This window comes from Vipera ursinii, assembly GCF_947247035.1.
Source record: "Vipera ursinii genome assembly, chromosome: Z".
NCBI classification, from domain to species: Eukaryota; Metazoa; Chordata; class Lepidosauria; order Squamata; family Viperidae; genus Vipera; species Vipera ursinii.
Genome location: NC_139517.1, coordinates 52,931,089 through 52,947,245, shown reverse-complemented (window position 1 = coordinate 52,947,245; position 16,157 = coordinate 52,931,089). Strand labels below are relative to the sequence as shown.

At 37.4% G+C, this 16,157-nt stretch overlaps 1 protein-coding gene across 1 annotated transcript in view; it reads left to right on the top strand.

The window, feature by feature from the left end:
* Nucleotides 1-9,432, top strand: part of SLC9A3 (solute carrier family 9 member A3) — a gene marked incomplete at both ends in the record, with an annotated part of 190,805 nt that extends 181,373 nt beyond the window's left edge. The window contains 4 exons of the mRNA XM_083378999.1: nt 41-217; nt 7,725-7,782; nt 8,349-8,456; nt 9,185-9,432. Coding sequence (XP_083235125.1) covers nt 41-217; nt 7,725-7,782; nt 8,349-8,456; nt 9,185-9,432 — 591 coding nt within the window. The remainder of the gene's footprint in view (nt 1-40; nt 218-7,724; nt 7,783-8,348; nt 8,457-9,184) is intronic.
* Between the last annotated feature and the right edge of the window lie 6,725 nt (nt 9,433-16,157).

The following is a 16,157-nucleotide window of genomic DNA, read 5'->3' as shown; positions in this document are numbered from 1 at the left end:
AGACATATATTTTGCCATCTTCTTTTTCTGTTTGTTATAGCAAAAATTTCTGTACAGCCGTCATGAAATAACTCTGAATGAAGATGAGAAGCAAAACAAAGAAATTTTTCACAGAACTATGAGGAAAAGACTTGAATCTTTCAAGAGCACAAAACTAGGTTTGAATCATCATAAGAAACTAAACAAAATTCCCAAGAAAGACCGTGGCGAAAAAGGGGTAAGACCAAACATTTGAGATTACCTAAGCAAAACCTAAAAACAAAGGGAAATAGACCAATGACATCAACTTTGTTTAGCATGCTTACTATATGTCCTGCTTTTTCACCATATTTTTGACACTTATATGTTTTAATCTTCATCATAAGATTGATTTGGCAGTCTGTAATGGATTCCTGTCAGTCTTTAAACCCAGATGCATTGTTACCACCAGGCCAATGGACCTCTCTACAAGCAAGTTCATTTCTGATGTACAGCACTACACTACTTCTCTTTTCCTGCCTGTCCCTCTGAAACAAGGTGTATCCATCCACCAGATATATACCATGTTTCAGTAATCCCTATTATGTCATACTTGCTTTGCTTCCCCATGATATTTGTTTACCATACTTTTTGAATTAGGTGGAAACATTTACGATATGGTAGTCTAATTGTGTTCATCTAATATGAACCACTATAGTCAGCAACCACTAGTGGAGTAAAATCCACAGCGACTCCTTTACGTTTTACCCTATAAAAGCTGTTTGACCAAAAGGTTTTTATTTTGAAGAACTCTAAATGAAAATATATCGCCATCTATTTCATTGTAAAAAGAATTTGACTTTGATTCAGGGTTTCCTATTCCTCTTCCCATATCCTTAAATACATTGCCTGAGGAGATTTAAACACACTGAATGTTTGTTTCTTAAGCCCTCTGTAAATTTTTGCTTGCAAAATTTCTTCATTATATAATAATTTGCATGCATTATACTTTTCTGCTCTATTTAATCTATTACTAGTCAATTCATTATTCACAAAAAGATGTAAATGAGCTAGAGCAGTGAGCTGAAATGAATAGGATAGAATTTAACTTATGGTAGGGGATGGGGAACAGAGGTGTGACAATAATTATTTGACAATAATTTCTTCAAAGGCCACAAAAAACCCTTCTTGTGGGTACATAGAATTGCATTCACAAGAAAATAAGTGAATAGAGAAAAGACTGGACTTGGAGAGAAGACTTTGTGGAAAACAATGTTTTATTTGGATGTAACGTTTACGCTGGTCAGTTCAGCTGAGTAGTCTGGTTATCTCTTCTCTCCATAAACTATACTGTTTTTTATTTTTCAGTATTAATTGCATACTTCTTTTTACCATTAACTGTGCATACTTTGAAAGATATAATTGCAAAATGAATTAGATGCAAATCTATTTACAAACATTTTTTTCTCCAGCCACAAGTGCTGCATATTTATAAGGATTTATAAGGATTATAATCTCTGAATAGTACTTTATATTTTATATGAACTAAATAATACTGAATGAACTGTATGAAATTTTATATAGATTGGATATATATGTATATGTACATATGTATATGTACTTTGAATGATCCTAAGAAAACTGAACAATCATTTAATCAAGACTTTACAAGCCTTTACAAGCCTTTGCTTACACTCTAGATTCTCTAGATTGTTTACTCTAACCACAGAACAAGACTGCAAACTTATGAGGATTGTAAACTAATTTATGAGGATTATAACTGTCATAAGACATTGTAGATTCTATTCATCTGCATGTTGAGTTTCCAACGTATGGGCTTTTCAAGTGACTGTGAGGCATTGTTTACCTTAAAATGTTATTGCTTGACACTGCAATTATCACTCTACTTTTATCTGTGGATTATAAACTATAAAGACTACAAGATTTTTCAATGAAAGAACGTCTTCAGTATTAATTGCAAACTACTATAATCTTTTACACTAACTACAAGCTGGTATTTCATTTTTTACTGTCAGCTGAAATATTATTTTTTACTTTCATCTTTTATTCATCTATTATTTTTTGATACTTCTGTGGGTTACAAAATGTATCTAGAGGGCAATATTAGCCACAGAGGGACCATAAGGAGAACTAAGACCTCCTTGAACTAAGGAGAAATTTCCTGACAGTGATAACAATTAACCAATGGAACTGCTTGTCTTCAGAAGTTGTGGCTGCTCCACCATGGGAGGCTTTTAAGAAGAGACCAGACAGCCACTTGTTCAGAATTGTACAGGGTCTCCTACATGAGCAGGAGGTTGGGTCTTCCAAATTTCCTTCCAACTCTGTTATTCTATTATTCTAAAAGACTAACATCTAAGAGTATAAAAATTTAGTTTTATTTTTTTTAAAAAAAATCTAAATTCTTGGGAATTTTGAAAATGTTTGAAAAAATATATTTTAAATGAATTTTTAGAATTTTTAATTTTTTTGAAAAAATCTATTTACATTTTTAAATACATTTATTTTTTTTAAAAAATGAAATTTTGAAATGATTTACAATTTTTAAATTTTGGATTTAAATTTTTTGAAAATGTTTGGAAAAATCTTTTACATTTTTGAACTTTGTGAAAACTTTTCAAATTTTAAATTTTTAAATGAACTAGTCATGAAAAGAAACAATGTCATGGAAAAAGAGACTTTTACTATTGTGATTTGCAAAATATGTTCCATGTGGTGTATGTACTCATGCCCATAGAAGACAGAAATTACACATGTACCAAATATAAACTATAAATTACTTGAGGAAAGGTCTAGAAGCAACTCTAGCCAATTTGAGGCTCAATCTACAAAAGAAGAACCTCCAACTGAAGGAAGAAGACTGTATCGAAACTGAACACAATAAGCAACAAATGAACCTGTGTACATGAACCTTAGAGACAGACTGATGGCAGCATGTCACTTATAGAAGAATACAATAACCAAGAGCATTGTCCCTGCCATCTACTGCAGCCCAGTATACTGCAGCCCTTAGAGTTGAGCTATCGATTTCATATCCTCCCCTATGACATGCAGACACCTAGAGAAGGGATATCAACATTTGTTCCTGTGACAGGAAGAAAAGTAGCCCAGACTTTGCCAGGAAAAAAAAAGTCAAGTGTTGGTGATAGGAAATTCACTTTTCAGGGGAAGGGAAACAGCTATCTGTAGATGAAACAGTCAATCTAGGGCACAGGTCGGCAACCTGCGGCTCCGGAGCCGCATGCGGCTCTTTGAGCCGTCTCTTGCGGCTCCCAGCCGCCCGGTGCGCGCGCACCTCTTCCAACGGGCAGTGGTGCGCGCGCACCTCTCCAAATGGAGAGTGGCACCGCCCGTTTGGAGAGGTGCACGCGCACCTCCCCGAATGGGCGGAGGTGCGCGCGCACCTCCCCAAACCTTTGGAGAGGTGCGCGCGTACCTCCGCGTGAATGGGCAGCGGTGCCGCTCTTTCAGGAAGCCCGCCGCGGCCCGTCTGTGAAGCTGCCGAAAGCGGCAGCTTAGCAGACGGGCCGCGGCAGCTTCCGCAAAGAGCGGCGCCCCTGCCCATTCCGAGAGGTGCGCGCGCACCTCTCCGAACGACCGGAGTTGCGCGCGCACCTCCCCAAACCTTTGGGGAGGTGCGCGCGTACCTCCGCGCGAACGGGCAGCGGTGCCGCTCTTTCAGGAAGCTGCCGCTTTCGGCAGCTTCCTGAAAGAGCGGCGCCGCTGCCCCTTCGCTTTCGCAGCTTCCTGAAAGAGCGGCGCTGCTGCCCCTTCGCACGGAGGTACGCGCGCACCTCCCCAAAGGTTTGGGGAGGTGCGCGCGCAACTCCGGTCGTTCGGAGAACGGGCAGCGGTGCCGCTCTTTCAGGAAGCTGCCGCTTTCGGCAGCTTCCTGAAAGAGCGGCGCCGCTGACCCTTCGCTTTCGGCAGCTTCCTGAAAGAGCGGCGCTGCTGCCCCTTCGCACGGAGGTACGCGCGCACCTCCCCAAAGGTTTGGGGAGGTGCGCGCGCAACTCCGGTCGTTCGGAGAGGTGCGCGCGCACCTCTCGGAATGGGCAGGGGCGCCACTCTTTGCGGAAGCTGCCGCGGCCCGTTTGCTAAGCTGCCGCTTTCGGCAGCTTCACAGACGGGCCGCGGCGGGCTTCCTGAAAGAGCGGCACCGCTGCCCATTCGCGCGGAGGTACGCGCGCACCTCCGTTCGTTCGGAGAGGTGCGCGCGCACCTCTCGGAATGGGCAGGGGCGCCGCTCTTTGCGGAAGCTGCCACGGCCTGTCTGCAAAGCTGCCGAAAGCGGCAGCTTTGCAGACGGGCCGTCGCCATCGGGCAACCGGGAACCGGTTCCATCTCATTTTTTTAAAAATGGCAGCCGCGTGCGTCCGCGCATGCGCAAAAAACCTTTTTGCGCATGCGCGTGCATGGACACACGCACGCGGCTCCCTCTTTTTTTAATTTGTGATGGAACCGGTTCCCAGTGGCTCTTTTTCTTTTTTAGGTTGCCGACCCCTGATCTAGGGCGATATGTTGTCTTCCTGGAGCCAAAAGCAAAGATACAGTTGAGAGCCAAGTAGAAGAAATAGATGAACTTTCTGCTAGTCAGTTAACAAATGTATGTAGGAAACACACAACACCAATGGGGGACTTTAATTACCCTGATATCAACTTGGAAACAAACTCTGCATCAAGTAGAAGATCAAACAGTTTCCTTATTTGTCATCCAAAAGGTACAAGAGGGAACTAGAAAGTCAGCTAGATTTAACTGGATTTAATTCTTACTAGCAGAGATGAAATGATAGAGAGTGTTGAAGTTGCAGGAATTTAGGTGGAGAGCAACCATGTCATATTGGAATTCAATGTAATGCAGACACAAGCAATAGAACAAAATCAAACTAGTGTTTTAAACTTTAAAAGAGCTGATTCCAACAAACTTGGAGAGAACTTGGGAAAATCTCAAAGGGGCAAACAACTGAAGAAGCTTGGGAAACTCTGAAAAATGTGATTATAAGAGCCCAGTCCACCACAATACTGCTGGAAAAGAAAAATAAGAAATTCAAGAAGAAACCAGCATGGTTGCATAAAGAAGTCTCTGATAAACTGAAAGACAACAAGTATAAATATAGAAAGAGGGATACATAACTAAAGCAGAATACCAGCATGTATCCCAAATCTGCAAAGATGAAGTCAGGAAAGCTAAGGCTCAGAATGAACTAAGACTTGCAACAAATGTCAACAATAATTTTGATATTTCTTTCTTTCAACATGTAGAAAAACAAGGAAAGTTCAAGGAAACAATTGGTCCACTAATCGGAGAACATGGCAAGGAAGTGACAAGCAGCAAAGAGAAAACAGAGCTGTTTAATTTCATTCTTTGTATCTGTCTTTATGCAAAAAGAAAAATAGCCCAAGCTATCAAAAACAGAACTGTAAAAGACAGACTAGGAATTCAAATTAAAGTATGCAAGAAAATGGTAAGAAAACACCTATCCACCTATTAGACAAATTCAAATCACCAGGACCTGATAGATTACATCACGGATTTCTGAAGGAGCTGGCCGATATGATCTCAGAACCATTGAACCATATTTTTCAAAGATCCTGGACCATCAAGGAATTACCAAAGGACTGGAAAAGAGCAGACTAAACAGCCTGAAATCAATACCTGGGAAGATCCTAGAAAAGATAATCAAGGGATCTTGAAGTCCTAGTGGACAACCACTTAAATATAAGCCAGCAGTGTGCTGTGGCTGCCACAAAAGTCAATGCAATCCTAGGCTGCATTAATAGAAGGATAGAATCACGATCACATGAAGTGTTAGTACCACTTTGTAATGCCTTGGTAAGATCACACTTCAAATATTGCATCACGTTTTAGTTGCCACAATATAAAAAACAGACTCTGAAAAGAGTGCAAAAAACGCAAAAAAGATGATTAGGGGGCCAGAGGCTGAAAAACATGAAGAACTGTTGCAAGCACTGGATATATTTAGTCTAGTAAAAAGAAGACCAGGGTGACATGATAGCAGTGTTCCAATATTTGAGGGGCTGTCAGAAAGAGGAGTGGGTTATTTACCAAAAGCACCAAAAGGCAGGACAAGAAGCAATGTATGGAAACTAATCAATGAGAGAAACAATTAGAAGCAATGTATGGAAACTAATCAATGAGAGAAACAATTAGAACTAAAAAGAAATTTCCTGACAGAATAATCACACACCTTGGTTCTAATTTACATGAAAGCTGGGACATAACCACTGAAGTAAAGACAAGGATAGAAAAAGGTCGATCAGCATTCTTCAGAATGAAAAAGGTCTTCTGCAGTCATGACATAAGCTTAAGATTGAAAATCAGGCTTGTCAGATGTTATATTTTTTCTATCCTGCTCTATGGAGTAGAGAGTTGGTCTCTGACAGAAGGCCACCTGAAGAGACTAGAAGCATTTGAAATGTGGATTTACAGGCGGCTGTTACATATAAGCTGGGTTAACAAGATTAGAAATGAGGAGGTGATAAGCCACCCGGGAAAGCCAAGGGAAATAATCAAAACAATTACAAAATGAAAGTTATAATATTTCGGACATGTGATACAACACCCAGAAAAATATGGCATACTCCATTTAACTCCTCCAGGGAAAGTTTGAAGACAAACAAGGTCCAGGCAAAAGAAAAACATAATGGCTTCAAAATCTAAAGGTCTGGTTTGGACAAAACTCAGCAGCACATTTTTGTGCGGCTGCTGATAAAAACAGGATCGCCAACATGATTGCCAATGCCTGATAACGGATATGGCACAAGAAGAAGAAGAAGAGTACCAAAAGGTGAAGAAAGGCAAGCTTTCACCTCATCCCCCTTCTGCAGGGTGGCAACCTACATTCATTTCCCCCTCTCCTGAAAGACTGTTCCACTCACCTGCCCCTCTTAGGCATATCTGCACTGCATCTTTTTATTGCCATCCAATGGCTGTTTTTGTAGCCTGAATATCTCTTTGCATATTGAATATTTAATTCAATATTGAATTTTGCAGTTTGAAAATCTGTTCTCTTTTTGTTTTCACTTGAATGGAAAGGCAAAAGTAGAAATAAACAGTTAGCAGGAAGTTTCCAGGGCCTCCAGAACCTCTATTAACAGCTGATGTTACAGTTGACTTGGAAGAAACAGCTGAGATACCAGCAACAATAGCAATAGCTCTTCTCAGGTTTTTTTTCACAACACTTATTCACTATGGCTTCTGTTGGCACTATAGAAATCTGGAAAACAAGTAAACAAAGAGATACATAATGTGTTATCAACTAATCATTTTTTTGGGCGGGGCAAGAAGTTCTAGCATGCTGGAAAAGATGCCCCTCCTCTGAATGTTCAGATTTGTTGATGTAGGGCAGAAAAGAGTGACAAAGGGAAGGTCTGTGAGCTCTAAGATGACTATGTCTCCTGTGTTTATTATTATTATGCTACTATCTTAAGATCAGTCATCTGAATCTATATAATTTATGGGACAACAATAACTGTAATCCTTTGTAAAATCCTATTGTTCTAGAAGAATATCGAAGGAAATTTAGTTTTATAAATTGGTTTATGTAAAATTAATTGGAAATGTGTATATAATAGGCAATATATTTTTATTAATTAAATTAATTATAAAATAATAAACTTTGTATCACATGTTGGGTATGCAAAAAGATAGCACTTATATTAAGTTGTATATATTCTGTACAAAATGGAATATATATTTGTATGGTCATTTCTTGTTTTTTCAGAAAAATAGTAATGTCATACCAGATGGAAACCTATCTGCATATATTATAAAAGACAAAGGTAAATTTCCTTTTTAAAAGTATTGAGTAAATATTCAGTGACATAACTAGCTGCCTAGAATCTCTGAATTTCAGCAGAGTACAAATATGAAAATAAATATTTTCTATTTCTGTTGCTAGCTAATATTGTATAGAATAAATATTTTCCAATGTGCTTCTGTGTCTGTGTGCCTGTGTCTATGTCTGTCTGTCTGTCTGTCTGTCTGTCTGTCTGTCTGTCTGTCTGTCTGTCTGTCTGTCTATCTATCTATCTATCTATCTATCTATCTATCTATCTATCTATCTATCTATCTATCTATATTTGAAGTTTTAAATAGGATGAAAGCTAACAATAAACCAGAAATCAATTAAAATATTTACAGGTTGAGGAACTGTATGTGTATTTTTTGTAGAGAAATCAGAGTTGAAATTGTATTTTACATTGTGTGAAATTTTTATAAGTTGAAATATATGTTACATTCAACACTGTTTTTTTAATAATATATCAATTTAATTTTACAAGTAGTAAACTGTCTCAGAACCTAATTATCTCAGTCAGTTATATAAATAAATATTATTTTATTTTAGAAAATGAGTTTTCTGAGCCAGAGGAAAATGATTATGGCTATCCACAGATAGGTGGAGCAGTAAACTTCTTGGATTATGTCAACAAAGATAATTTCACAGACACAAATGGTAAAGGAATTAATATATACCATAGTAATATAAAAGCATTGTGCTTGTTGGCTTGTCTTTTTTATATAGATATATACAAAGAAAAATTCTATTTCCAGAAATGTAGAACAGAAGCTATATGCACCATTTGTCAGCATTGTGAGGAAATTGTTATTATTCTAATCATAGTGTTAAAATGTCACAAATACATATCACAGAATAAAATGTATTTTATTCATGCGCACTCTAGAGGATGAAGTTTCCTTTTTGGGACAAACAAGGAAAAGAAAAGATTATTTAAATCCCATAGATCAGAGGTCCCCAACTTTTTGGGCACCAGAGACCAGTTCCACAGAGAAAGGTTTTTCCACAGACCAGAGAGTACATGATTTTGTGTGCTGCCTGCATCCCACAGATTGGGTTTGCCTGTTTGTGTGAACCGGTTGCTAGCATGCTTCGGCCCGGTACCAGTCCACGGACTGGGGGTTGGGGACCCCTGCCACAGATGACATTCAGAACTAAATTGTTCTATTGCTAATTTTCAACCACTGTATTGTCCTAGAGTCTAGGCAGCAGAGAAACATCTTTTCTGAAAAGATTTGCTTTGTTAAAATAGTTTGTTTTTTTAATTGCTATTTCAAGCAAGTTCCTGTTTATTTCCCATTTTTCAAACAGTCTAATACAGTATGAAAGTTATCATGTTCCTGTTTACTTAATTATTGATTTTGCCTTTGGTGGACTTTTTATAGGAATTGATAATCCAGTATTTTCAGCTGATATTGAGCAAAATGCCATCATGAAGTTTACACCTTGGCAATCCAGTGATGAGATGGTGGTACCTTCCCAAAGAGCCAGAGTACAAATACCTTATTCTCCAAACAGCTTTCAAAGACTTGCTCCCATTCGACTTAGCAACAGATCCACAGATTCTTTTTTGCAACTAGATGGTGCTGAAGAACAACCTAGGATTTTTCTCCCAGAATCAACTCACTTGTAAATTAAGCATACCTAAAGTTCTTACTTTTTAATCACTCAAACCTTCTGTGATCTAGCAAATAGCCATTTTCTCTTGTTCAGCGTATCTTTGGTGTCCTTTTTATTTTCTTCTTGGCATGAAAATTCTGCTTTAAAATCAGTTAAATATATTCTATACTAAAATAGGATGTGTTAGGTTTTTGGATTATAAACACAAGCTATTCACTTGAGAGCTACAAAATGAAGTAAACGACATGAGATGTGGACAGATATGAGTCTTCAGGGGCATTGTTACTGTTAGTCCTGGGGTTACAACAGGGATAAAATTTCTGTCATTAAGCAACATTGTTGTAAAGCTCAATGTCATGTGACCTCATTGCTTAGTAACTTGATTGAGTTGGGTGGCTATAGAAATTGAATGAATGAATGACCATAATTATTCCTTGTTAGCTTTCATAATTATATGATTTATATTTCGATCAGGAAGATTTAAATTAATTTGCAGCTAGTTCTATGTATAAATTCCTTTGGAAAATATTATATTTATGACACAGTAAGCTAAATTGTTTTAAACTTTTTCTGATTTTGTATTCACTTACACAATATAACTGTCAAGTAATAAATATGCACACAAATTGGCCTATGTGCAGTTCTTATTAAGTATTAATGAACTTGATTCCAGTTTTGCATAGTGCTTTCGTTACATGTATCCATGGATATTTCATCTTTTCCTACATACAGTATATTCTCTTGGTAAAAGCTACAGATTATAAAATACAAATGCAAAAGTGAATATTTTTTCATGAAAACCTAGTGAATGCTAGAATATAATATCTATTTAATATTGCTTTATTATCTGTAGAAAATGCAAAATTGTTATTAAAATAGATTTTAATGTACAATATATCAGTTGTACATTGAAATTTGAAAAATATTTATAATGATGTACCTTAAAGTGTTTTGTCAGTGAATTTTACACCTGAGATTTCTTTATGTTGCTATTAAGTGGCTAATAGATATCATTAAGGAATAAAGAGATTCTTGAGAATATTCTTAGCTCAGGTTATAGTGTTTGGCAGGGGTCCATTCTCTGAGCTTGCTGTTTAGCTCCTGGATGTTTAGTTACCAAACTAAGTAACATCTTCAGCAGGGGTTTTGGGTGAAGCTTGGTATCATGGAGTCTTGTGGCTGCAATTGTTTCTTTTCTGTCATGGTTATTTGTTTTTCTTTCTCCCTCAGGGTATGTTTTGTTTTCTAGTTGTTTCACTGAGTCATTTTTAACCATCTGGTAGGTGTTGGTATCATGTACAGTAATAGGCCTTCAGCTTTGTTGATGTAATCTGCTTTGCTCATAATCAAAGTGAATCTGCTTTTGTCTGCTGGCAGGATGAAAATGCTTTCATCCTTTTTCAGGTTTCTCAGAGCTTGTCTCTCTTCTTGCTGAAGGGTCCTGTCATACTGTTTCTTTGGATGTTTGGGATGATCCTCTATCTAATATCTTCCTGTGGTTCATGGTCAAGATTGTTGGTTTTTAATATGGACTCTAAGTTGGGCAGGAAATCCATTAGGTTTGTGTTTCTGTGATTGAAATTGAATCCATGCATGAATAGGGTTTCTTCTTCTTTTGATAGTGGTCTGTTGTATAGGTTGTTGATTCATGTGTCAGAGCTGTCATCTTGTGGCTGTGGGGTGATCATGGTGAGTTTCCTTTGCAAAGCATTGCATTTCTGGGCCTGGAATTTGTTGATGTGCTGTAGTTTGTCTGTCACATCTTGTCTGATTGCAGAGAGGCATTTGGTTTTCTGTTCATTGATGATGTGTTGGTATTTCTCTAGGCAGTTTTGTGCGTCAGTGATCATGAAGTTGAGCATTTTCCACCCATTTTAGAAGTCCAGTTTCATGCTTGTGAGTGATTGATGGATGGCCAGTAACAAACTTTTTTTGGCAGCATCTTCTTGAGGAGGCATTCATAGAGGAAACAGTTATTTGTGGGTTGACAATTGCCTGATGACAAAGGTCTCTCAGAGGGGAGCTAGTTTGAGCAATTTTCGTCCATATAGATTAGAAATTGTTAAGAATATTTGAAGCTAGAATTGTAGGATTTGGCAAGGTCCATTCTCCAGCTTTGCTGTTTAGCTCATGGAGATTTCATTACCAAACCAGGTAACATCTTCAGCAGGGTTTGGGGTAAAGGGTCTTGTTCATTTATATAAGTTCTGGGTGATCAGTTGTGACTGGTTGAATCACAGAGCTGATTCTTGTCTTGTGACTTCTGATTGGTTCCTGTCAGATGTTGACTTCAGCTGGTGAGGGGGTGGTTGGTTCTGTCCTCAGTTGGTGGTTCGGATTGTCCGTGGTTCGAAGTCAGTATGTTTCTTGATGGACCAGTTGGTAGAATGCCAAGCATTGATAAACTCACGTGCCTTGGCTTCATCCAAGTCAAAGTGGTGTTTTTTGTTGTTGGTTTGACTGACCATTGGACACATACTCCTTTGATGTTCCTTCTACAGAGCTATTCGGAAAATCCATGTCCTCCCCTTAATTGATAGGTATCCTGGTCGTTCGGAAAGTATTTATCTCCAGTGGCTGCTTAAGGATGAGCAGGCAGTGATCATGGCGCAGGTGGATACATTCTGTGCAGCAGCATTGAGGATTCGCCAGAAAAATAAATAATCATTTTAGGACTTCCAGGTGGCTCTTCAGCGGCGCGGACAGTCAGGATCGACCACCAGCCCCCCGATCTCATTAAAGCCATAGAGCAGCGACGATCAGCTGTTCTGCAGCTTGAAAACCCTTCCCCTCGGGCGAAGAGGGGAAGGGGAGCGTTCTAGGTAGGGGTAGAGCTCCTGTAGAGCCCTAGAATATTTATTCTGGGGCTTGAAGGGTGAGAGCTCCCCCGAAGCCCGGAGATACTCTGGATCGGAGGACTTCTCTGCTTTTAAGCAGAGCAAGACGCTGAATCCACTCCTGCTGGATTTGATTGTTATCTTGAGCAACTGAAGTAGGCAGAGCGGATGCGGGAGCTGTATAATTATCAAGTATAAGACTTTAACTCTGGAATCTCAACTTTCTTTCTGTTTTAACGATCGTCTTAAAAGGAAGGGGAAGATGGTGCCTGAGTGATTCTTTGTAACAAGAATTTAAAGTTCTTGGCTGGTGAGTGACGAAAGTTAATTGGGTGTTAAAATGGCTTCTAAACCACCCAGAGTTTCTATTTCGAGAAGTGCGGGCGCATCACCAATTCAGCAACAGTCTGTATTACAGACTTTGATGCCACCCCCCGCAGCACCTACACCTGCATTGACATTAAAAGATTTACAAGATGCTTTACAAGATGCTTTAAAAAGTCAATCTGAGCAAATATCTAAGCAAATGGCAGAGCTTATTGATGAGAAAGATAAGGAAATACGAGAGGACATTTTATTGGCATTTCAGGGGATGGAAGCTTGTATTGAGCGTCTGGATGAACGTGTGGAAGAAGTAAATCAAAATAATTTGAGATTAGAGGCTAAAATGTCTGAAACAGAGAATAAAATGGATAAGATTGACGATGATGTGGTAATGATACAATACAGAGACATGGAGTTTGCCCTGAGGATAAGAGGTTTGAAAGAGGATTCAAAGGCAAATTTGAAGGAGATTTTAGCAGAAGCTCTGGAACCAATTTTGGGGTGTCAAGCTGAAGATATTATGGTGGATATAGATAAAATATTTCATGTCAACTCCTGGATTGCCAGGCAAAGAAAATTACCAAGAGATGTGGTAGTTTATTTCACAAAGAGATCAATTAGAAATGTGATTGTTCAAGCTTTTTACAATAACAGATTTAAAGTGGCTGGTCAAGAGGTTTTGATTCTGAAAGAAATTCTTCCAAGAATTTTAAGGAAAAGGAAAGAGTTTGCTTTTTTGGCAGATGAATTAAAGAAGAGGCAGCTCCAGTTTAGATGGGAGATACCAAATGGATTGGTGGTGAACTACGTAGGTACAAGATATCGTCTTAATACAGTTTTGAAGGCATGAGATTTTTATTGCAATGTATGAAAGCAGGTTCTCCGCCATCCCCGGAATTTAAAAGAAGGAAGGAAGAAGGAGCGAGACAGGCACAAATGGAAAATATACAGGGAGATGAAGAAATTATTTCATTGTTTGCAAAAGAAGCTCAGCAAACTTTGGAAACTGCGCAGCACCAGGGATTGTTAGAAGAATCTAAGACTCAAAGAGTGACATGGGCTGCAGCTAGACGAAAGCAACAAGAACAAGAACAACAGAAATCTGTAGCTACAACTCAAGAATTTACTTATAGTGAAGCAGTGGGAGGTGTGCGACTAAAGAGGCAGGTGCGTGAGGATCTGCAAGATGTGCTCCAAAAGCTTCACGTCGCAAAAGATGGTGACAAATTTCTAACTTGGAATGTTAACGGTTTAAATTCACCACAAAAGAGAAAGAACATATTTCAGTATTTGAAACAATTTAAAAATGATGTTACATGTTTGCAAGAGACGCATATTCGTGTATCTGATCAAAAATATTTGATAAATTCTAGATTGGGTACTCAGTTTATTGCATCTGCTTCAGAAAAGAAGAATGGAGTAGTTATCTATGTGAAGAAGGATTTATCAGCTAATTTAATTGAAGCAGATAACCAAGGAAGATATATTATAATTGAACTTTTAATAGAAGGGCAGAAAATACTTTTAATTGGACTATATGCACTTAATCAACAGCAAGGAGAATTTTTATAAATTTTTACATAATAAAATAATGCAATGGGATTCTAAATCGTGTATTTAAAAGGACCTTTTAAAAGCACACCAAATCATGCTAGATTGCCTAAATCTTTTTTTGATATGAAAGATGATTTGTCTGGAGAGAACGAAACGTGGATGAAAAGGTTTTTTCTTTTTTTTCTGATAGACATCAATCCTTTTCCAGGATTGATTTTATATTGACTACTAATGATTTTTTTCCAGGGTTAAGAAGATTAAGATATGTCCAAGAACTTTATCAGACCATAGCCCAGTATGGATGGAGTTGGACAAGGGAAAGGGAGATAGGAGGTCTTGGAGGTTAAATGAAAATTTGTTTAGATATGAAGAAAATGTGGAAGAATGTAAAAAATATATGAAAGAATTTTTTATAACAAATATGCATAAAGGTACTTCTATTGAAATGGTTTGGGATGCAAGTAAAGCTTATATGAGAGGAGTGTTAATATATTTGAATAATAAATATAGAGGTAAATTGGAATATAAGCGCAAAGAGCAAGAGGAGGAAATAAAGATGAAAGAGAAGGCTTTTATTCTGAACCCATCTAATAAGAGGGTGAAAGAAGCAATTAATCTGTTAAGAGGGTGGTTTAATATGTTGATGGCAGACCAAGTGGCAACTAATTTATGGTATGCTAAACATAATACTTTTTGCAATGCTAATAAGCCAGGTAGGTGGTTAGCTTATCTGTTAAGGAAAAAACAAAAGTTACATAATATAGATAAGATAGAATATAAGGGTAAAGAGGTGTTTCAGCAAAATTTTATTAAAAAGGCTTTTGTTGAATTTTATTCTCAATTATATGTTAGGGATGTAACTCAAGGTCTAGATATAGATAGATATTTACAAGGTGTGAATATCCCTGTACTTACACAAGAGCAAAGGGAAGGAATCAACTGATAACTGTTGAAGAAATTATTTTAGCAATTAAACAATTAAAAGTGGGTAAGGCACCTGGAACAGATGGTTTGACAGCCATTTATTATAAAAACTTACAAATTGAAATGGTGGAACCTCTAAAAGAATTATTTAGAACAATTCAGTCTGGAGGAGAAGTGCCTCCTTCGTGGAAAACAGCTTTTATAATGTTAATTCCAAAGGAAGATCAAGATCTTACTCAAAATAAAAATTACAGACCAATATCACTTTTAAATACTGATTATAAGATATTTGCTAAAATCTTAGCAAATAGATTAATGAAGGTTATGCAGCAAAAGATTCATAGTGATCAAACAGGATTTATAAGTGGTAGACAAATGAAAAATAATGTGAGACATATTGTAAATTTATTAGAATTTTTGGAAAAAAATAATCAAGTCCCTGCAGCGTTGATTTTTTTGGATGCTGAAAAGGCCTTTGATCAATTGAATTGGCAATTTTTATTTGGAGTATTGGAGAAGATGGAGTATTGGAGAAGATGGAATTTGGGGATAGGTTTTTACAACCTATTAGGGCAATATATCAGAAACAAACAGCTCAAATAATAATTAATGGTAGTTTAACAGAGGCTTGTAAAATTGAAAAGGGTACAAGACAGGGATGTCCGTTGTCACCTTTGTTGTTTGTTTTAACATTGGAAATATTATTGATCAAGATACATGATTCAAATAAGATAAAGGGAATTAAAATAAAAGATCAAGATTATAGATTAAGGGCATTTGTGGATGACTTGGTTATTACATTAACTCAACCGACTTTGTCGGTTGTAGACTTGATGGAGATAATTTTGCAAAATGGAAAAGTTTCTGGATTTAAGATAAATAGGCAAAAAACTAAAATACTGTCTAAAAATATGACTATAGAACAAAAGGAAGTCCTAGAAAAATTAACTGGATTTGAAATTGTTAAAAAGATTAAATATTTAGGGGTATATATTTCAGTTTCAAATGTGAAATTATATAAAAATAATTATGAATTGTTATGGTTAAAAGTACAAAAAGAGTTAGATAGTTGGAGAAAATTACAATTGTCTTTTTTTAT